A 22,908-nucleotide genomic window follows, 5' to 3' on the forward strand; every position below is an offset into this window, starting at 1 on the left:
TAAAAACCTGAAATTTTCAGTTATTTCTCATGCGATTGATACATAACATGCAATACTGGATAAGTAGATCGAACTGTGTGTGAATATGGGTTAGTTGAAAAATGACAAAAAGCTAAAGCCTTCATGAAAAATCTTTGAGCTGATCACTTGTAATAATATAAGACATATAGAATACTTTTATATGAAATATTTCATCACAAAAATGTGAAAGTTGTTTTTACTTTTTTTCCCCCATTTTTGTGACTAAGTATTTCCTATTTAATAAAATAATGAATACTTAAATTCAAGTATTGTGTTTAGTTTTAGATTATTTTGACATGCAATTAAATATGGTTAAGAAAATATCATTAATTGCGTTCTGCATTATCAATTTTTTTGTAAATGTGTGCTCAAAGATGGGACTTAATTTTATTCTTAAATATTTCAACTCACCCATAATCACAGACTATTTGATCTACTCTACCAGAATAGCAGACTCTAAATTAATAATCTAATGAGAAGTAACAGAAAATGACAGGTTTTTATCTTTATTAGCTCCTTAGTTATTGTGATTCCCTCATGTTTAAATGTGCAAAAAACAAAACAAACAAAAAAAACATGCCAATAGAGGGCTCGCCGTCAGCTAAAAAAAAAATTACTAAAATGTCAGATATTGTTTTAAATACCCATAATATAGTTTTTAAAAAAAGGTTTTGAGCAAATCAGAGATGGTCAAGCAGAAGGGCTTTGATGGTTTAAGATGAAATTTTGCCATCTTGTCAACATCTTCCCTCAAATATTTAACTTATTTCTTCTTAAGTTCTACAATAAAAACACCACAAGTAGTCACAAAGATATACAGAATTCCTATTTAATAGGGAAATCCAATAAGAAATGTGACATCGCTCGGTTACAAAAAAGTACAAAGTTTTCCTTGCAACGTACAAGCAAACAGCGGGGAACCTTTAGAAACACATATCGGTTTTTCTATTTTTAAAATCACATTGCTAAATATAGCATTGTGTTCTAGACAAAAAAATTATAGGCACTTAATTTAAACTCAACTTACTGTATGTACAAATTGCAGGTGTGTTATCTCCAGTAGCTGACAGCTGAAAAAAAAACATTTAGTTAGTGAAATGTCTTCATTAGGTAGTTTATGATTTATTGTGGTCCCTGTAAATCATGTTTGGACTGAATACTGAGGAAAGAAATGACATTAAAATAGGACGGATTAATATTAAATGAAAGGTTTTGGACAATAAATCACAGGTTTAATCTCCTAGGTCTAAATTACTAGATCTTTCCTAAAAAAATAAACCCTCGAGAGGATTATTGGACTGAGATGTGAATTAAACAGTACATGAGTGCATACATGCTAAACACTGACAACTGATTTGGGGTCACCTCTGCTGAAAGTCTGCTTTCTGTGCACATATCTTTAAAAGCAGAAGGATGCAGTGGCTTTAGGGCACTTCAGCAGTGCAGATGATGCTGCAGTTTTACAAATAAAGCAAATGCATTCACAAGCACTGAGATTTAAATTAGGTACAATATTGTAACAGTGAAATATTTACCGTTCATGGAAACAGAAACCATTTAAAAATGATAAAACACATTCAATAACAGTTTATGATCGTGGGTGAAATGTAACTTTAAATGTGACTCAGTGAGGAAATATTGTTTTTTGCAGTAACTGTTAAAAAATTATTTACCGTTCTTGCCATCAGTTCAAATTCCAATAGGTGACAATGAACAAACACTCACAAATACTAAAAGGTTAAGATTTAGTGGTTGTAAATGATTTGCAGTGTTCTAGCTTTTTCCAGCAAAAGTACCAGGTGGATGAAAGCTCAACGTGGACCATAAAGTTACTGAATCTTGAAAATAGACAGTACTTGTACCCTTTTACAAGAGTTACCAATGTTACTTGTTTCAATATCTTATCTTTTTAGAACTGGGGAATCTGGAGTACCAATTAAAATCACAATGTGAGGATAACCTCCTTAAACAGTATTCATTTTTGACAGGTCAATATTTCTGTCACTGAAATAGTAAATGCTCTTTAAAGATGCATTTTTACATAGAATTTTACAATTTAAGTATTTTCCCATTAAAAACTTGAACAAAAATCCTCCTCTAATGTGAACGATTACCACAGTTCGGAACCCAAACTAAATATGTTTGAGTTTCAAACATGCATTTTCAATTTTTAGTTCTGGAAACTTAAGTGGAGTATTTTTCACTATTTTCTGACATTCAAACAACATCAAACTCTACTCATAAACAATGACAAATGATGCTTTCCTCACAAATACCTCCATCCACCTGGTACCCAAGTCTGCTAAAATAAACAGTTAAAAGTAGTTGCAAATGTTTGGCCCAGAACCTGATACAGACTGAGGGGGTAAACGCAGTCAACGAGACAAGACTACCTGAACACATGTGCTTCTTAAATTAAGTATTTCAGGCAACCCTGGTGATTTTCCTTGAGATGTTTCAGACCAAATCTGGTTCCATCTACAAATTCAGGCAGGAAATCAACTTTCATTCACAACAGCAGACGTGTGAAAAAAACCTCTAAATTTACTTTCACCGCTTTACAGCCCAGCTTCATTTCTGAGTACATAACAGCACCTCCGAACGTGAGCCGACCACAACCACAGCTGACCAGTACCTGGAGGGCGGCTGGCATAACAATCCACTGTGGAATTGATTGTGAACAGTGTAAAGTGCTAATGGTCTTTGCAGCAGATTGACAAGTACTTCTTTGGATGTAGTTTGGATGGATTAGGACGGATGCAGAAGCTCCAACAGGGCTCCAACCGCACCAAAGTAACCCTAAAACACAACCAAAACAGAAACAGAACAAGAACAGTAGTCAGAAATCAGAGCACAGTAACACAAGAAATCACATTTTAAGATTCTAAAACATAAAATTACATAATGAAATTAGAGAAGTAGACCCACAAAGAAAGACCCAAGCATTAAAAATTAAACTATTTTGACTTTCCATATAATTTATGATCTCTGAGGGGATTGAGGGGTGGAGTTACGTACCTCGTGCCGAAGGAAAAGCGCCTTGAGCTGGCCTTTGGACCAGTAGTCCATTGCGTAAGCCAACAGCTTCATAGAGAGGGTGTTGACTCGCAGGAAGTTCCCAACAAACACCACTCGCTCAATGTTCTTAGCAAAGAAAAAGAATGGGGATAAAATAATTACAGCATAAATAAATGACAATGACTACACACATTTGTAAAGGGAGTGATAGAAGAGTAGCATTTCAGCTAAGAAACCTAACTTTCTCCGACAATGTCAACAACATTATTACGATAAAACACAGTGAACCAGGTTTAAGGAAATAAAGGAACTTGTTCAGCCCAATATATTTATCGGTCAATATATAATTGCATGACTTTTTGCAACAAAGTTGAGATTTTTGCTGTCTTCAGGCCTAAAATCAATATGGCCGCCTAGAACCAAACACCACATGGCGTTTTTATAGAAAGATTCTTCTAAATATTATATACAATAGAGCAAAATTTAAAAAGTTATTTATAAAGATATTGTAGTAAACCTGTTGACACTTGACTCACACACTACTTTATATTAAAAAACTAAGAAAGCCTTGGAGTCTTGCCAGTCTTTTCTTCAGGAGGAAATGACATCGTGTGGAGCAGGTCATGTGATCTGGAATTAGCACACTTCCTGGAGAGGTGTTTTTGTAATGGGGAACTTAGTTGACAGAGATACAATTTGTTATTTTCCACATAAAATTTGATATATTGCCAAAAAGAAATATGTGTCACGATTAGCTCAACTTAATAAAAAGAACACAATCAAAACAATTTTTGATTAAGCTCATTTTATTATTGTTTAGCTAATTAGAAGGTGGATGTTATTAAATTCGGACGCTTATTTAGTTGATATTTTGGTGACATCCAGTCATTTTTTAGTAATAAGTGATCGTTTCCGTAATAAATAATGGTGGAATTTGTAAAGACATGATCATAATGTACATAAAAAACTTTTTTTTTTTTTTTTTTTTTTTTTTAACTTTTAATAAAAATGTATGCAAGATGTATCCCATGGACTTCAAAAGTCCCTCAATTATATATTGGCCCATATCTAGATTATGTTCCTGCAAAATCTGATAACTTCCTTTTACTGGCTGTTTTTCTGCTGAGCAGCTCCAACTATTATGCTGCGAAAGCCCCGTGGATGATGCAGTTTAGCTCCTCTATGCCTTCATAGCCCTGTACAATGCTGCTTGATCAAGACGCCACAAGGCAGCACCGTAAAGAGGCTGAATGCAAAGAGAAAACGAGCAGCCGGAACAATGGAGGGGAACAGATTATACCACAGGACTGATGATGTGAGGAAAATCTTCTCAAACACTTGCATAAACACCACTGTCTGAGGAATCAATATGTATAGATAGATGTTTCCTGTATGTTGAATGTCAAATTTTGGCCAAAAATACGAACAAAACTGATTTTGGAATCAAGTCTGCCTCAGTTGAGGACTTTAACAAGTGTTCTAAAGCTATGTGGAAACCATCTTAACACATTTTTAACCATTCCCTAATCATTCTGTCATAATTCGTTCCTCTTGTGCCACCCTTGCATACCATATTGTAAAAGAGAAACTCCACCTAACCCTCACGTGCTGCAGCTTTTACTAACCTCGTTGAGAGCGCACATTCTGGTGATGGAGCCGATGTTATTGGTGATGGTGACCAGTGTTGCTCTGGCCAGGTCCTCTTTGGAAACTGACTCCCGCTTTTCTTTGGACATCATGTTGCCAAAACTACCAAAACAAAACAAGATTCATCTTCTTGTGATTATAGGTGAACACGTGCAGCAATGTTACAGATCACAGAGCCAGTTTCTAAAGGACAAAACAGTTCAGAGTATTTTTTTTAATGAAAGCTGAAGTAAGATGCTGGTATTCACAATGAACTATATTAACAGATGGAAGCTTCTTGCTTAAAATGCATAAAATTGAAGTCATTTTCACCCTGGGGTTGGAAATAGGGTATATTTAGCGCTGTCCTATTTCCTCACTTCATTAAAGTTCTATTTATGCTGGAATCCGCCACAAACAAGCTCGTGAGCTACAGCAACAAATGGAGGAAGCAGCTGTAAACCGCACCTTGAGGCCACAGCCCAGCCCGGCAGTCCAAACCTCTCATAGTCTCCTCCGTAGATGTCCCGGACCAGCTTGTCCACGCGAGTGCTCTCCCCCAGAGAGGCCATTTCCAGGGCTTCCTCGAAAGTAGAGCAGCCAGTCAGCAGGCAGCACAGGCCGAGGAAGGTCCCACCGCCGAGGCTGTCGACACACAAGGAGACAAAACATAAGACACTTGTGATTTTTAGGAACTTTAAACCAACAGCCGTGCTATTTTAATGTCTAAAATGATGGTTAAAATTGTGGGCAAAGAGATCAACCACTTCAACAAGATTGTGTACACTTTACCTTATACAATAAATACACGGTGGAGCAGCCACATATGACTGAAATTTTAGGCCGTAATTTATTTATTTTTTTTTTAAACTATTTTTATTTTGTCTTATTGTTATTATATTCCATTTGTTATTTCAGGTGTGTGAAGGGAGCTCGCAAAATAAGAATCTCATTACCCATGAACCACCGTGTTTCTGCTGTGTATGTGACAATAAAGTTCTTGAGTCTTGAATACACTTCTGCTTCCTACTCGGCAAACAGAACAGAGGGCCATTATGTTGAGGCATTCATGAGTCTCTTTTCAAAGCCACCAGACAGAGAAACCACACGTGAAAACAAACCAGAGGATAGAATAAAAGGAGGAGGAGGGAAAAGAAAAAAAAAAAACTTACCAAAAATAACAACAAAACCCTCAGTTTGACTAACATATTTAAAAGTTGGAACTATACTTAGATCAAAATAACAAAGAAAGGAGACAAAAAAATAACATTTTGAAGCAACTGACAAGGTTGGTAAAGGAAGTGGTTGCATAACCGACAATTCAAAAAAAAAAACAAAAAAAATGCTGCTACTTTTCACACAAAGGCTACAGGGAGACGTCACCAAACGGACCACCCACTTGACCGGACTGAACCTTCCTGCAAATCCCTGAATCACGGATTTGATTCACCATGCTCTTCAAATCACACACTTATACGTACTTTCAGAATGTACCACAGCTGCCGGTGCAAATTACACACCGTTGCACGAAGGATACTAACAATGGGAAGAGCTATTTCTTCACACCGTTGCACCTTTAGCTTTCACCATCTTGTTCATATACCTGTCCCAGTCTATAGTATGAAATAAGCTGCCATTGTTTGCACTCCTGCAGCAGCTCAAGCTTGTTTATGCTTGACCAAGAGACGGTGACATATTTGATGCATCTTCCATTGTGGAAATCTGGCATTTCTGGCATCTGAAATAGTATGTATTACTACATGATCTTTTTTTCTGTCCTTCTGTGTGGTATGGCAGCATGGGTATATGAAGGGGTGTGATTTCCTTGTGTCCCAATACATATTCCCTGTTTTTTGCTCATTATTTTGCTTCTACTAAGACTGAATAAAATTATCTGACCTTCAAATTGAGTCTTTAAGTGTCAAGACTTCTTGAAAAAAAATCTAATATGTTGTTTTCATACTTTGATATAAGTATTATCTGCTTTTATATGAATTTTTTTGTACCAGCTAATTTATTTTACCCAACATTACCAGGCAGCAGCATGGGCAGAAACACTGTATGTGGTATTTTATACAGCACTTTCCTATGTTTTCCCTGTTTCTTCATGCATATAGCTCCTACTGGCATGTAAATGAAGAGGTCAGAGTCTGTGACAGTGATTTTAATGGGATCACTCTCTCTAGGTCATGAACGATAACGTCAAATAAAGCAAAGACAAGGATAGACAGAGATTAATGTGCACAAAAAGCAGGTTAGATATGGTTGATGGAGGAAGAACTTATCGGTTAAATCACATGAAGCATGGTTTGCGGTTTCTGTCTTGCACCGGTGCCTCACTGAGGTTGAACGTGCACATATTTTACCTTCTTCGTGTGTATGTACACCAAAATGGTGCATTTTTATCTTCATTATCAATTGCTCATCTGACTATTTCCTCAGTTTATCTACCACAATTCTCTAAAAGTTAAAGTGTCATCCTCAGCTATCTTGTTTTATCTGACTATAAATCAAGATTATCATATAAATAATACAAGTCAATGCAATGAATAAAACCCTATTTGTGGCAAAAACTAACAAATGTGTTGTATTATTACTTAAACAAGCAAAAAGTTGAACAAAAAGGTTTCTGACTCAATTACTCACCTAACTACTGCAGTAAATAATAATTTCTTCATAAACTGCATTAGGTTTTTGCATAACAAGTGGACAGTTTATGACATATGTGTATATATTCCAAACTAAATCTAGTAAAACTTTACACAGATTCAGTTCACAGCTGCTTGATTTTATTGTGAAGGAAATCTGTTGCTTAAACCTGCTCCCCTGCAGCCAATGCACACCCACTGGGACCCTCTCCTCAGCAAAACAATACAAAGAGCCTCAGGCCCTGTATAAATTAAAACTTTCATTAAAAAGGGGGGAAAAAAAGGGAAGTGGAGTCCACTTGAAGCAAGCTGCAGGGGGCCCCATGGATTTGCTTCAGGGTTCTGCACAGGCATAATGAACTAAACCAAATATACTGTCTAAAAAAGCAGTTATATCTGGGTTATTTTCCTCTTTATACAGTATCTAAAGTTACTTAATTCAGGTTAGCACATTCTTTTTACATTCACTCAAATCTCAAAAACACAGAGCCGCTCAAGAATCTTTCAGACTAGTTATTACCTGGTCCCAGTGACTCGTTTGTAGTTGTTCTCGGAGTAGACGGCCAGGATACTGACCCCAGACCCGATGTTGACCAGCAGCAGGGGATAGGGGTTCTCCAGTGTATAGGGCTTCTGGACGCAGCGGTCTGGCTCCGTGGGGTTTTCAAAGTAGTAGCACTCCGAGGGGCCGCTGGACACCACTGAGTCGATGTACAGCACCCCCCGAATCAAACAGTCCAGCTCGTCCAGCTTGTGGAGCTGCAGGTCCGCCATCTTTGTTTCATGAGACAAAAAGAGAGCATGGATAACATCCTCGCTAAGGGGATGTGGTTTGGGGGAGCACAGAGGCAGGAAACTGGGGGAGGAGGGAATGCAGGGAGGGTCAGAAAACAGGAACTTTAATTACAATTCAATAGGAGCTGGCGTCCCTAAAAAGAAGAATACTGCAAATCACAACGATCAGCAGCGCGGCATTCTCATTTTAAGGTTATATTAGTTGTACAAGAATGCTTTATTTCATAATAATCACAGGTCCAAATAAAGTAACGGATGCTTCAATGCCAGGAAATTCATCTCCTTTGATTTCTGCTCCATCTAACTGCTTTTTGGAACATTTTATAACCTCACAATTGCCTCACTTGCCTCACTCTCCTCACTGTGTTTCTTCACCGTCTGTAAAAATAAGCAACCCTGCAAAAAAAAAGCACAACTGCACACCCACCGTACGGAAATCGGACTCAAACTTGTACGCCCCCCCTCCGGTGGCGCAGAGGGTGGTGTGGAGGCTGGAGAAGTGCTTGTTGCGGCCCATCTGCAGGAAGGCTGGCAGGTCGTGCGTGGGGAAGCGGATGAAGTGCAGGTTGCCCGTCCTGCCGCACAGCGTCAGGTCCTGCAGCTGCAGGTGCACGTCCCTGATGCCCGTTTTGCCATAGGCGGTGTTGGAGGTCAGGTAGCGCCGGATGCTCTTCAGGTTCTCCACCTCTTCCTGCTCCTCCTCTGCTGTGATGTCTTTGGGCTCGAAGTACACCAGCTTCACCAGAGTGCCTCCAATGTCCATCCCAAACCAGGGAAATGCTGTATTATGTGAGATAATATATGCACATAATAATAATTTTAAAAAGATCACAAAAATTTTTAAATAATAAAATGCATGATATTGCATGATAATAAACACAAATTTCTAATATTTTAATACATGGTGACAGTGGGGACAAGTGCAGATGATGTCTCAGTGTTGTAATGGTGAGCAGCTTCATCTCTGCAAGCAACAGTACAGTGTGTACCGCGAACGCCATCTTGTTGCAAAATAGATTCAGGCTATTTACTGTCACTACAGCTCACCGATATTACATTTTACGCCAACGGTAAATGGAACTTCAGCGTCTTATTACAACATTACGCATCCATTTCGGTTTATATTTTAGGAATTCAATAATATTTTAACTGTAAATCTGGATTAACACTTGCCATCTTTTGTGAGGGAACGCCTTTGATTTCTGTGATACTGGCAATAGACCCCTTCTTCCCCAGTATATACACCAAGCCCACGCTAGCAAAACACCTACGCGGCCTTGTCTTCTTCACCGAGTCGCTCCGATGCCTCGCCGTCGCGTTGGAGCTGCGCCGGTCGGGTGTGGCTCTCCCCGCGGGCGCGGCCGCCTCGCTGCCGGGCTCGCTTCGGAAATAGCCGGGCATCTCCTTGTTGGACCGCGGCTGCTTCGTGGGCGTTTCGTCTTCGTCGACAGTATCATCGTCGCGCTGGTGGCCATTGAACGCCATTGAAAAAAAAGATTAGTTAACTACATAAATGCCGCGGGTTTACGATGAGTTACACCATTAGGCGACAATGATTTATGAGGACAATGGTGTCCGCGGTTTAACGAGCTAGCTAATTAGCCAGCTAAGTGGCTAAGTGTCGTTTCAAACGGCGGGGCTTCATGTCCTTTTTATGTTCGCTGTCAATACGGAGGAGGGCGGGGTCAGCGGCTGATCGACGGGTCCTGGAACCAATCAGAGGGCGGATCCAGCAGCAAGAAAACAGTTCACAAAAGAAGGCTGATGTCACTTTTTTCTTGATTATTCACATTAAAAAAACAAAAACAAAACACATGATGCATGCATGGAGAAGTGAAACAAGCACCATTTTATAATCCCAAACAATTTAAGATTTTAGAAGTATACTTACCCACTCAAACCCTAGGCAGTTTCTGGCAGTTTTTCTTTTGCTCGGGCCACATTTTAGTTCACTGTGAGTTCATTATTCACTGCAATATAAAGGCATGTACCTGTATGGAAGCAGCAAAACCATTGCTACAAGTAGAGAAACCTGAAAATGTGCTTTGTGCCCCGTAGCAAATATATAATGCCATAAATCATAATAAAAAAGAAAAGGAAAATATGAATTTGTTTATTTGCAATTTTTTTTGACAAGATTTGTTAAACTTCTGTAAATTTTGCTTTATGATATGATAAGACTGAAAAACAGCTTCCACTCCAGAGCCATAAGAGAACTGAACTCTGACAAACACTCACACTAGCTGTCTGGACCTGAGTACCTGCTACCCAGCTATGCATTTTGTATTTTTGTTTTTTTATTATTATATACTAAAAGTTTGTCCAATTTCCTTGCGTATCACAATGACTATTTTATCTTGCATTGGGTGGGTTTTTTTGTTTCTGTATTTTCACTCGCTGGGTTAATTTTTACTGCGATATAAAATCCTGCACCTCTATGAAAGCAGCACAGAAACAGCTAGAATCAGAGTGAATTCAAACATGTCTTTTCTGCAGCATAATAACATTACAAAGCCATAAATGTGAAATTTGGTTAAGTTTCCCGATTGAAAAGCATCTCACAGGTTAGTTCAAGGAGTGCCAGAAAGTTGGAAATCTGTTTTCTGGCTCTGATAAACAGTGTAATTTTTACCATTTTTACAAACGGGGTTAATAGTATGAAAAGTGCTTCTGAAGTCTTGTAAAGAAATGTGAAAAAGAAGCCATGTCTTTTGCACTATATTTCATCATCATTTTTTTTTATCTGAGCCTACATTTTAAATGGCATCATATTTACATTAAACTCTATAATTTATTGTAAATGTGTGTTTTATTTTCATATTTTGACACAGTAAATCTCTCATTGTAAGCAAGACGCAGGTGTTACTATCAAGGCAAACACTCACTTCAGGCAGCATGTGACAGTTCAGAATATAATATATCACATTTAATCTCCTGTAGATCAACTTCTTTTATTTAGTCTTTTCTTTGCTGAGTCTATTCACACATAAGCAGAATTCAGTCTTTCATCTTGTGTGTCTTTTGTTTTAGGGGAAAAACATCTTTAAATATGCATGTGACACCTTTTCTACATCAGCAATATATTAATTAATCTAAATAAATTTATATAACCTACTTGGACTTAATAGATCTGTTTTTAGAAAGATTTCTGCCCATGTTCAAACCGTTCTGCAAATTTCAAACATATCATACATGTCTGTCCCAGTATTGAGACAGTAAACCAGCATGTCTGACATTGATGCTGTAAAATGGAATTCAGCCATCATTAATTTTATTAATTACACCTGTTGTGTCTTTCGAATTCTAACATGTCACCATATTTTTAGTGAAAATAGCCCACGGATGCCCGATTCATAATAATTTGTCCAATAAAGTCGAATAAAGTTGGGGGACAAACTATGATTTTCATTTCTTTAGAGTTTCTCTAAAAGAAATTCAAATAAATGAACTTTCAAATATAATTTCAGGTTTATTGGTATGATTGCTGGAGTGCATAGCGAGAGGCAGTGCATGAAATTTCAGGTAAAACTGAACTCAGATTATAATTTACACGTGAGCCATCATCAGAATACCTTTCCTCTCCACCTGTGCAACTCAAATATCTCCTTAAATGTGCAAAACCATCTCGATTAACCTTTTCCTGTATTGACAAAGCTATTTACAATAAAATCTGCCATCTCACACAAACATTTTTCTATTTTAAAAGGAAAAAAAAAAAGAAATCAACAAGTAAAATGCCAGAAAGCACACAGTGAATTGTGCAGATCACTGGCTGTCAAAAAGGATCCCTGAAGGACCAAATTCACCAATTCCAGCGAGATAGTTTCATCTTTTATAGTACAATAGTATTTTTACTATAGTATAGTAACATTTACTAAATTTTTAAGCAATAAAAAAGAAGAAACAAGCCTCAAAAAAATCATTAAACAGACTTAAAAATAGGCAGCTAATGACAATACAATGTGTCAGAGTAATGGAAGATGCTTTTCTGCTCAGAAATTAACTAGAGGCTGCTGTAATAAAAAGAAAAATCACTATTAAGGAGTCTAATGGTTTTTAAAAAGATCCAGGAGTTTTCTAATTATGTAAAAAAAAAACTACGCAGGGTTTAGCTGACTAATTCTTTGTTGAATATCTGAAACATCACGAGCACTTTGGAATGTTTCTGATACATCCGGCTCACTTAAAATACATAATTAGATTTCTACATGGTGAGTGTATACATTTAAATATTTACAAATAAATACAGACAGTGCAATAGCGATCATTTACAGCCACGTTTCCTATTTATGAACAGGAAAAGGACATTTACAGACTGTGCTGCCCTGCTCGTTTTCCCTCTTCTCCAGTCCAAATCTAATAAAATTCACTTTTATGATCCTCACCGAGTGACAGCCAACAGTTTTATCTTGCTTATCAGACAACAGAACAAACAATCATTAATAACGAGACGCAGCGTGCTTTAAAAACCACACATTTCCAGCGAGTGCATAAATAACTTGAGATTCCAACCCAGTTCTGTGAAGTTCCCCCCGACTACAACAATAACAGTAGATTTGGTTTTTGCTCTCAACAGTAAAAAGATAAAACAAACTCAACCACCGACCTGTAATTAGCGACATGATCAAAGGTCTTGCAAGTCAGCTATTACTAGGATAGGTAATTATTAAACTGCTGCCTCACGCCATGCCAGAGCAGTGACTACAATAAGGCATCATACCCTTAAGATTCTGTATCTTCTCTGTCGTTATTAAATTCTCTTAACTCTTGAACCTCCACGCCACCAGCAGGGCACAGGCTCCCACTCCCACAGCAGTCAGAATGTACTTTGTGTTAGCGGACTGGTTCAGATTGGTCTGAAGAGTCGCCTTGTCGTCTGAATTCTGTGAGTTATCAGCTGCTGCCGGGTCACAGGAGGCGGCGTTCAGACCCGATACGGTATCAGCACGAGTAGACGGCGGCGGTGCAGAGGTGAATTCTTTGGCTGCTTCGCCGTTGATTTGAATCTGCGGCGCCGAGGTTTGGCCGTCCAGGTTCTGGACGGACGGCACCTCAGATACTTGCACCACGTGCTCCAGAACCCCCAGGCTGGGAGACTCGTAGTGGTTCTCTTCGGGTTCGTTGTGGTTGAGGGCGATGCCGTTCTCCTGGCACGGCGGCGCTGCGACTGGATTCTGGATGGCAGAGCAGGCAGGAGAGCTCACGGAGTCCGGTGCAGCTTCGCTTATCTCCAGGCGATCGCTGTTACCAGAGTAGGGCTCCGGCGGAGACATGGATGCAGGGGCAGTAGGATTGCTGTGATGTTCTGCTTGGACGCTGACCAGTTGTCCAGGTTTGCTGAAGCACATGCTGTCATCACCATTAAGGGAAATGTCAACCCCACCAGCAGCAGCAACAGGATCAGGGGAGGTTGTAGCTACAGCTTCAGTCTGTGGGCTGCTTTCAGCAACCTGCAGGTGAAATAAATGATAGGTTAGAAGTTAATTAAAGAAGCTGGTTGGGTTTTTCAACATCCTGTCTGACTCTCATGCATGTAAATGTGGCTTGGCATTAAAAATATTCACAATAAAGTCCCATAAAAACACTATTATTGATCACTGTCCAATCGGTTGGTTAAATTGATCCCTGACACACATAATGTTCACTCTTTGAACCCCAAAATCCACCGGCAGGTTTGAAAGGTAAGTTATCTATTAAAATAATATTAATAATAATAGAAAAACAAGAAAAAAAGCGGCAAAAATTACAGCATTTATCTGAACCAAACACTGTAAAAACAGACAGAATCATGAGATTTTCAAGTTGACAAGGGTCCTTGAACTAATGATCTGTGATGTGCTGTTCCATCTACAAACCTATCTAAATCATTTTTTATATTTTGCCTAAAATATCAGAACAGAATCACCAAAAACATTCTGTAAAATACAAAAAATTATCTGCTACTTGATGCAACTGTGAAGCCATTGAGGACTCAGCTGCAACCAACAGTTATAGGGTAAAAATTCAGAGACTTTTCTTCTGAATTGCAGGCTGTGTTTACACAAAGCATATAGGAGACAAGTACGGGAAAAAAAAAAAAATGTAAGTAGTAAAATATCTATAGTATGCACAGCCACCATGTTACCAGTATTAGTAACACCAGTGGGAACTTGGGGAAAATTTTGCACATGCCAATTTCAGGTTTTGTTAATTTTTGTAACATAAATAATCAAATATTCAACTTTCGATTTTTCATTTTTGCGATTATTGGCATTCTAACATCGCTATGTTGCACGAAATACATTTTTGAGTTCTCTCTACTTCTAGCCATGGTTGTGTTGTTTCCATAAAGTGCAAGAACAGTACAATCTTATGTATTTAGTGTGGGCACTGCTCTGTAGAAACACTTGCATATAATATCTTTCTCCTTTTGTGTTCATTTGCTTGAAGTCCAATATTTTTCTGAGTAGCACTCCTGCTGTTTTCTTTATTAGCCAAAACTGTTTTCCAAGACCCTGCACATGCTATCTATCTCACAAAACAACAAAATGCTATTCAACCGGTGTAAATTAGGTTAAAAAGATGTCTTAGAGAAGACACAATGTGTGGAAAATGAGTCTTTAAACCATTGTGCATATTCATAATCAAGATATATTAAAAAAATGTAACTTATGATTGATGTTTATATATTAATGTGCAGAATGGATTTCATTAAATTTAGCCTACAGACTTTTTGTTCTGTTTTTTATACAGCCTGTATTAGCATGAACATCTGGCTGCGTGACACACACTCCTGCCAAACGATTCACACCCTTCCAATGACAGACAGCTGGCAGCTGGTATGTGCCAAAAAATGCAGCATTGTGCCAGCAGAGTTAAGAAAGAAGAGCGACTGCATGCTGGCACAACGCAGGACATAAAGCATTTTTAAAATCTGCTTTGAACATGTTCTATGCGAAGGGGAATCCACTCAGCACATTCTGTTCTGCTATGGCTCTAAGATACACACAGTATAAACATAAATGTGGTTTGTTTAAAGGAAAACTCAACAAGATGCCTTTAAGTTTGATATCATCTGCAAACAGTAAATTATAAAATGGCATAATCCACCAAAAATATACAGTAAAAGCCGAATTTCACAGAAAGTATCAGCCTTGTTTACATTCATACTTAACAATGAAAATGGAATTATTATGACAATCTGGTTTATTATTGATGGAATAATGGGTAATAAATTAAATTAGCATTTAGGTATTGTTAAATATCTATAATTTGGTTAAATTACCGTGCAGCTACTGAGATACACAGGAATAGAAAAAGTTAAGTGTGATTAGTTAGAAGTTAAACATAGAAAAAAATATATAAATACTATGTTTATTCTGCAGTTCAAGGACAGTTTGGATTATTATCCTTGCAGAGAAGCTCAGTGGGATTAACGCAGTGGATGTACACTGAAACCCTGAACAGATACACATTTAAAACTGTAAAACCCAGACAGGATCTTCACTCTTTAGATTTTTAAGTTTAATATAGAATATAAAAATATGAGTCTAAACCTTCAGAGTAGCTTTGTGAGTTTAAGTTTGAGTTCTCTCAATAAATGCTATTAACAAAACAGACTTTTTTGATACAATTTAGCACATTTCTTCTGTTTTGTGTCTCATTTTTGAGCCATAAACAACAGATGGAGGTCTCTAAACACCAAAAAAGTCAAATTCAAAAGGAGGAAGGAAGAAAAATTATGTAAAATGCAATGTATTAACAAAACATGAGTCCATTACTTGAAGGTTTTATTGGCAAAACCTCAACAGCTAAAAAAATCTACTGGTCACTTGTAGTCTAATAATGAAATTTTGGTCCTTATCAAGTAAACTTTCTGAATTAAATCACTGAATAAGTTCTGCCTCTTGAAGATGTCAGAACCACATGGACTGAGAATGCATGAGATCTTTAGCTATTTCATAGCTTAAGTCCAAAATGAATGTATTTAAATATTTATTGCAGAGTATATTTTTGCTTTTTTTTATAACTGAAGTCTTAAAAGGAGTGTATTTTGTTATTCAGTGCAGAGCATCTGTAGATAAACTAACTAAAGCATAAAATTAGTATGTTTTGGTGTTCAGTGAAGGCGATCTCTAGCTTCTGTTTATAACTAAGGCTTAAAATGAGTGTATTTTGGTGTTAAATGCAGAGATATTTTGCTTTTTTTAAATAAATATAGCTTAAAATCTGTGTATTTTGGTGTTCACCTGTGTAGCAGCAGGTTCAGAAGTCTCTTCAGGCTGCAGGACAGTAGCAGGAATTACGATGACCGGAGGGGTGGTGTCCTGGACTGGAGGCTTCTCTGGGGTCAAAGTGAGGAAGGAGGATCCATCAGAGTCTATCTGAGCTGGAGACGGACTCCGTGGTGGCGTCACCTCTGTGGTGGCTGCTGTTTGGAGTTGGTCTTGGTGAGACGGAGTGTCTGCTTCCCTCTGCACAACCGGATCCGGGCTGGTCATGGACTCGACTTCAACCTTGCCGTTCTCTGAGCTCACCTGATCGGGGATGTCTGACTCAGAGTTTTCCTCCGGCTCCTGGTGGGAGTTGATCTCTCGTTGCTGCAGCGGAGGTGTGGTCGCCTGAGTGTGTGGGATCTCAGGGGATGGAAGAGGTGTCGATGGAGGAGGTCGCACTTCGATCTGAGTCGGCTGTGGAGGTTCGGCGACGGGCTCAGGTGGGGAAACTGCTTCGGGAACCTGGTTTGCTGCTGCTGGGGTCTGGGCTGCTTGCAGCAGCTGTGTGGGGGTTTCCAGAGGAGGTGGAGCCTGGACGGCTGGCTCTGGAGGAGATGGAGGAGCTTCAACAGCAGCAGCAGAAGGAGAAGCAGCCGCACCAGTCTCTGGAACTGGCAAACGGCTGTCAGATGGCGGAGGATGGACGTGTGCCCTCACGACATTCGTTGGAGGGGAGCTGGGGTTGGAATCTAGGGCAAAGCAAACAGCGTTGGTATTTACATCTGCTCTGATCACACATGACTGAAGCTCTATGAAATCCAGAATCATTAACTCATTTACTGGAGTCTAATGGCACTTCACCTACTCAGATCGACTCTACTCGGTTTGTGAGGGTTTCCATTAAAGATTAAAGATAAACTTTATTGATCCTACAGTGGGGAAAGTTCACCGTTACAGCAGCTCCAAAAGAAAAAGTATAAAGAAGAAAAAAAAACAGTACAGAAATTGCAGATAACATTATATCCAGATGATTTTTTTATTTTTTTTAAATACCATGTAGAAGACTATATACAAGAGGATGAGGTATCAGCTTTTGCACATAAGTAGGTGGAAGGCATGTGTAAATTGGTGCAGCGGTAAACAGTACACAGTGAAGTCTATAATGCATCCCACGAGGACGTAGTACCTACTCGGCCGGGGTTCTAAGCGAGCTGAGTCGAGCCGATAATGTGACACCTACAGAATGCAGTCCACTGATTGGACAGGGAGTGACGACACACGAGAGCGACTCCTTCACGAAAACCAAACCCAGCATTTAAAAAAAATAAATAAACTAGCAACAGCGACGTTGCACATTGCTCTTCACAGAACTTGGCAAAATTTGCATATGGCAACCAAACCTGTACCGTGGGTGAATGAAGAGGCCGAGACTTTTCTGTCTCGCGTTTGTGTCGCACACAAATGACGTTGACGGACTTCCGGGCAGCCGCACTATGACGACTCCACCCACGATGAGGTGGTACTCAACGTAATGGAAAAACAACCCAAACCGAGTCAAGACAAGTTGAGTCGAGCCGAGTAGGTGCTAGTGGAAAAGCGCCTTAAGGTCGCAAAAAAGGACTAAAGTTCCCAGGACCATACAGCAAGTTTCCATACATCAGCTTCTGGAAAAACTGGACGATTGGGTGATTTTGATCTTTTATCACCATAGTCATGTAACGCAGTGAATATAAAATGAATGGGAAGAATACACTGAAAATGCAGGTAATAGTGAATACAGATGGTAAAATTAAAGATGCAAACTACAGACATACTATTTCAACCAATATGCAGTTAAAAAGCTGAATGCAGAGCTGCAATTATTCATCGATTGTCATTCATCGACAGTTGTATTATTTTGCTAATCAATTTATCTGTTTGAGTAGTTTCATAAAGAAAACAGTCTAAATTCCAGCTTCTTAAACATGAGTATTTTCTGGTTTGTGGACAAAACACGACATTTAAGGGCGTCGTCTTGTGCTTTGGGAAACACATTTTCTGACATTTTAAGACCAATTAATTGAGAAAATAACTGCAAATTACCTGCAGCCTTGGCATCAATATCTAGCCAATGCCCAATTTTATTTCAGTGTATAAAGGAATTGTATATACTAGTATATGACACTGTTTGTTGACACTATGTAACTGCTGTTTGTGTGGTTGCTAGAATTACTTGGAGAATAAAAACAGCACGTTCATGTGTGTGAAAATAATCTCACATGCATAAAAAGCACAAGATGACATACATCTACCTAACATTTTGGAATTTTTAGCTTCAAGTCAGCCTTCTCCCACATGTTTCTCACAAGTGTGCAGAGTTGTGAACTATCCGTCAAGGTCGAACAACAAGGAGACACTGTTTTGCTTTCAGGGTATAAATCAGCTTACAGTGGTCACAGCCCACTTGCTCGCCTGAGAACCGTCCATGCATGCGTGAATGGAGATAATCATATATATACCTTAGACACTCAAGTCTCAGGCAAAAATAGACTTAACTCACTGTGCAACATGCATCTAAACAGCATTAAGCAAACTTTTTATTCCCACAGGACTGCTATCTGAAGTGATTAGTGCAAAATATGGCTGTATGGCCTCAGAAACTTGGATTATTCTGCATAAGATGAACATATCTTAATTTCTTAACTTCCTCCAAAGCTTAGCAGAGCATCAAATTATATAGATAAGAATGCAGTTTGATTTAAGAGTAAAATATCCCCTTATTATCTCACATACTAACTGCATTCCCTCCATTTGCCAAAGGAAATAATGCATTAAATTCTAGAGTGTACTACACAGTGCAAGGTGAATTATTTGCTGACTTACTGTTGCCTCTTAGAGCGTTGTATTCTCTTCTGATGTCAGCTGCAATAGCTGGATGTTCACATGCTTCGAGTGCCTCGATGAACTGCTCTGGCCAGTTTTCTCTTCTCTTTAGGCAATCCAGAAGAAGCACCATGCCTTGAAAATTCCCACTAGTCTCTCTTTTTGCTTCAATAGTTTCCTAAAAATACATTTTATAGAAAAAAACCCCACACCTATACAATTAGTTTATGACAGCAGTAATCAGCTTTGTCTTAGGGTACTGTATATATTTAGCAATAACCCTCATCAGTGTTAATAAACAAGTCAACAACTTGCCAAACAACAACCTAAAAAATGCCTGCGATTTATGTTAAAAAGTAATTTTACACAGCATCAGTATTGGCTTGGAAGAAAACAATCAATCAAATGGAATACTACGATCAGATCTGTAATCTTTTTCACTTTATCTTTTCATTCAATTAATAATGAAGTTTGTATTGACAAAGTTAAAGTGCGGCTGCTTGTGTTTAAATCAGTTAATATTTAATAGCTTTGGTTTAATGTAGCATAATTAAGATACCAGAGTGAGGATTATTAGGCTATCTGTGCATAAACTGAAGCACTGTGTTGACATTTCTATGAAATAAGTCTGAATACTAGTGTCAATACACCACATTATTCAAATTCATTTCAAAAAAATACCATATTTAGTTATAAATATATACAATGAAACCTACCCTGTCGTGAGCCGTCAGGCAGGGCAGATGGACCACTATTTCTCTCACTTTCACCTTGCTGACAATGGTGGGCATGTTCCGCCGCAAGTATCCATTGTACAGTTTGTCGTCGACGAAAGACATCTGAAAAGTCAGAGAGTAGACAGAAATGTTAAAATGCTGATTCCTGATACACAAGTCAGGTTCCTAGTTGTAGTTGTGATGTAGTAAACACCTCAGATGGCACAGCCCTTTGGCAACGTTCCCCAGGAAAAAACAAATCTGTACGCTCCTTTCACTTTGTGTGAGATGTGAAAGCACCCAGAAGAATGATAATTGTAATCTGATCGCTGAGGTCTGAAGCAATTACCGACACAGTGAGGGGATTTTTATTCAACGAAACCGAAACTGAAAGAGGAGATCAGCCAGCCTGCAGCTGAGGTAAAAAGGAAAACCGTCTCTTTCAGTTTAGTCATAATTGTCTCAAAAACCGTGACACTCACAGTGCACACCCACAGCTCCTTTTCTTTCTCAGTAGCGGAAAACACTTCTACTTCTCAAGGTTGCAGTTGTCTGGAGCAAGAAGACGGTGAACGAACGGCTCCCAGCTAGTCACTGATTAATCACCTCCAGACTCCAGTTTAATATCTGAACGTTAATATGTGCAGCAGGAAAGCTTCAAATGTCTCATTCCAAACACGCCCACGCGCTTTCAGGGTCAGTTAGAAAGCTCGGGTACACTTTTTTCTGTAGTGAATACACTTTAAGCCTTTTCTTTTGTTTGTGTATAAACAGCCAGGTTAAGTAATCTGTCGTCAGGTTCAGTCAGAGGGCACGTTTTCACAAGATATCCCGTCACCACTGGCTGCGTGGTTTAAAGTTTAGTGTAAATGTGAGACGGCAGCAACTGCAGATTGCCTGCGTCTCCGAATGGAATAAATATCAGACGCAGGAACCAAAGAGCAAAGTCTTCCCCGTTGTATTATTAGCCCACAAAGGCCACATTTCACCTGCTGCACACATATACAATCTGACAGGTGAATAGTACTGTGTGTTTCCAAGCACGCATCTAAGTGTAAAGTGATGAGAGACTGCAGATTAACAAGAAAAGGACAGCGGGGTGTGGGGGAAAAAGGCACCTTGACACAAGTGTGAGGAACGCAGAGCTGAGCCAAATGAATGACCTCTAAACTGGCACGTCACTACGCTCCTTTTTTTGCCAGTCTCCTTGGCTTTCCAAGACTCTGGACTCTCAAATTTCATGCACAACATATGTTAACTACAATCTCACAACTGCAACTTAAAGTCTTAACCTGAGTGTCGCCTCACAAAAGAAAAGGTAGTGTTCAGAAGAAGTGAAAGTAAAAGAAATAATCCATTTTGAAGTCAATCAATCGGACAAGAAGGTGGTGGGAAATATGTTAAAAAGCCACAAGCCTGTAAATCGATAACAGATATTGTTATAGCTACTTTAAAAAACTATTTTGACATTGAAACTGACTAAGAAGGCTGGAACGAGCAACACAAATACCACAAGTAAGAAAGAAATGGATACCTGCCTGCAAATTCTACAAATATTTAATCAAGAAAAAGACTTTTCAATTCTAGTTTTGTCTAGTTTTAGGTAAAACAGCTTGCTAAGAAGGTTTGAGAAAGAATTTAAAAAGGCTGCACAAACACAACAATGACAACAGGCTGCAAATTACTGAAACACATCATGAAAATTAATTTTAAAGTCTATTTTAGGGTGTAGGGAAGGTCGCACACAAATAAAACAATGGCGACAGCAGGTAAATCATTGAAATATGCTACTCTACATGCCTGTTTTAGGGGGCAAAAAAGCTGGCTAACAAGGTCGAAAATAATTCAAAAAGGCTTCACAAACACAACAAGGATGAAAGACACTGATACCTGCCTATAAATTATAGAAATATATCTTTAAATTTGCTTATCAAGCCTATTTATACTAACTTACAAGGTTTGAGATAGTTTAAGTTGGCTGCACACATACATGTAAATTTCTGCTCTAACTCAACAAGAACTGCCTTTAATGCCTATTTTGGGGGTAACACAACTGACTAATAAGGTTGGGGATATTTTAAAAAGGCTAAACATGCACAAGAAGCACAAAAGAGACTGATAGCTACCTGTAAAATATAGCAATATGTTATTAAAGCTGCTTTTAATGCCTATTTTAGAAGGTAAAACAACTGACTAAAGAAGCTGAGGATAATTTAAGAAGGCTGCACATACAACAAGAACGACAGAATGCAAATGACTAAAAATAAGTCAATAAAACTACTTTTAATGCCCATTTTTGGTGTAAAACAACTGACTAAGCATATTGGGAATACTTTAAGATGGCTAAACAACCAAATCAACGACAACAGCATGTAAATTATTAAAAAATAACTCCATAAAACGACTTTAAAAGCCTAATTTGAGGTGTACAACAACTGACTAAGAAGGTTAAAGATAATTTAAGAAGGCTAAAGAACCACAACAAGGACTCACGACATCAATAAAACATAGAAATATGTTTGCTAGCCAACAGGAATTAGCAGTTAAAAGTTGCGCAGAAGCAAAGTGAAACATACGACACAACCTAACTAATGCCACAGCAGCGACACCGGGGCTAAAACTTTCAATCAAACACGAATTCAAGGTAATTACACATTTAATTTAGATTGATAAAGCCTCTAATCTCGTCCTCACCTTTCGTTTTTAGAGCTCCTACAGTGCGTGACTTTCCCAAACGCTATTCCGGCTCTCACTAAAACCTGCGCTGTCTTCTTCTCACACATCTGCGCAGCGGTTCCGCCCACGACCTCATACTCCGATCCTATTGGACAATAGCGCCATCAATCAAACAGAAGTCCAATAGGAACGAGTGCAGGCCGCATGAGGCGGGGCTTGGCTAATCTTGACCCTTGCTGTGACCCTTTCTGTGCTGTGATGGATGGCAGCAGAATTAGATTGGATCTGGACTTTTGGTTTACATCTGTCTCTAATCCCTGATCCTAATCCGTTCACATGGACAGAGACACA

The 22,908-nt window shown here is 38.7% G+C and overlaps 2 protein-coding genes across 4 annotated transcripts; both read right to left on the reverse strand.

Moving 5' to 3' along the window:
• Window positions 1-836: 836 nt before the first annotated feature.
• Window positions 837-9,789, reverse strand: pank2 (pantothenate kinase 2). 3 transcript variants are annotated; one of them, XM_023292366.3, is made up of 7 exons: window positions 9,380-9,789; window positions 8,536-8,888; window positions 7,834-8,087; window positions 5,167-5,310; window positions 4,665-4,788; window positions 3,040-3,165; window positions 837-2,820 (listed from the first exon to the last, which is right to left on the reverse strand). In XM_023292366.3, the coding sequence occupies exons 1-7, from the start codon at window positions 9,591-9,593 to the stop codon at window positions 2,770-2,772; spliced, it is 1,266 nt and encodes a 421-aa protein (XP_023148134.1). In that variant the 5' UTR covers window positions 9,594-9,789; the 3' UTR covers window positions 837-2,769. The 3 variants fall into 3 exon arrangements, with proteins under 3 accessions (XP_023148134.1, XP_023148133.1, XP_054862188.1); XM_023292365.3 differs by having other exon boundaries at window positions 5,134-5,310; window positions 9,380-9,788; XM_055006213.1 differs by lacking the exon at window positions 9,380-9,789 and adding an exon at window positions 9,282-9,300 and having other exon boundaries at window positions 5,134-5,310.
• A 1,768-nt stretch (window positions 9,790-11,557) lies between these two features.
• Window positions 11,558-22,680, reverse strand: mavs (mitochondrial antiviral signaling protein). The gene is made up of 5 exons (XM_023292363.3): window positions 22,576-22,680; window positions 19,882-20,004; window positions 19,166-19,343; window positions 16,337-17,052; window positions 11,558-13,558 (listed from the first exon to the last, which is right to left on the reverse strand). Exons 2-5 carry the CDS (start codon window positions 20,002-20,004, stop codon window positions 12,869-12,871), a joined length of 1,707 nt encoding a protein of 568 aa, XP_023148131.2. The 5' UTR covers window positions 22,576-22,680; the 3' UTR covers window positions 11,558-12,868.
• Between the last annotated feature and the right edge of the window lie 228 nt (window positions 22,681-22,908).

Source organism: Amphiprion ocellaris, chromosome 20 (assembly GCF_022539595.1).
Source record: "Amphiprion ocellaris isolate individual 3 ecotype Okinawa chromosome 20, ASM2253959v1, whole genome shotgun sequence".
NCBI classification, from domain to species: domain Eukaryota; kingdom Metazoa; phylum Chordata; class Actinopteri; family Pomacentridae; genus Amphiprion; species Amphiprion ocellaris.

Excerpts from the sequence above, each read along its gene's own strand:
- mavs (XM_023292363.3), bottom strand. The coding sequence starts at position 20,004 with ATGTCTTTCGTCGACGACAAACTGTACAATGGATACTTGCGGCGGAAC. Across the intron at positions 19,344-19,881 it reads GCCTGACGGCTCACGACAGG|GAAACTATTGAAGCAAAAAG; the intron begins GTAGGTTTCATT and ends ATGTATTTTTAG. Across the intron at positions 17,053-19,165 it reads CAACGCTCTAAGAGGCAACA|ATTCCAACCCCAGCTCCCCT; the intron begins GTAAGTCAGCAA and ends GCTTTGCCCTAG.
- pank2 (XM_023292365.3), bottom strand. The coding sequence starts at position 9,593 with ATGGCGTTCAATGGCCACCAGCGCGACGATGATACTGTCGACGAAGAC. Across the intron at positions 8,889-9,379 it reads GGTGAAGAAGACAAGGCCGC|CATTTCCCTGGTTTGGGATG; the intron begins GTAGGTGTTTTG and ends CACATAATACAG. Across the intron at positions 4,789-5,133 it reads GGCTGGGCTGTGGCCTCAAG|TTTTGGCAACATGATGTCCA; the intron begins GTGCGGTTTACA and ends TTGTTTTGGTAG.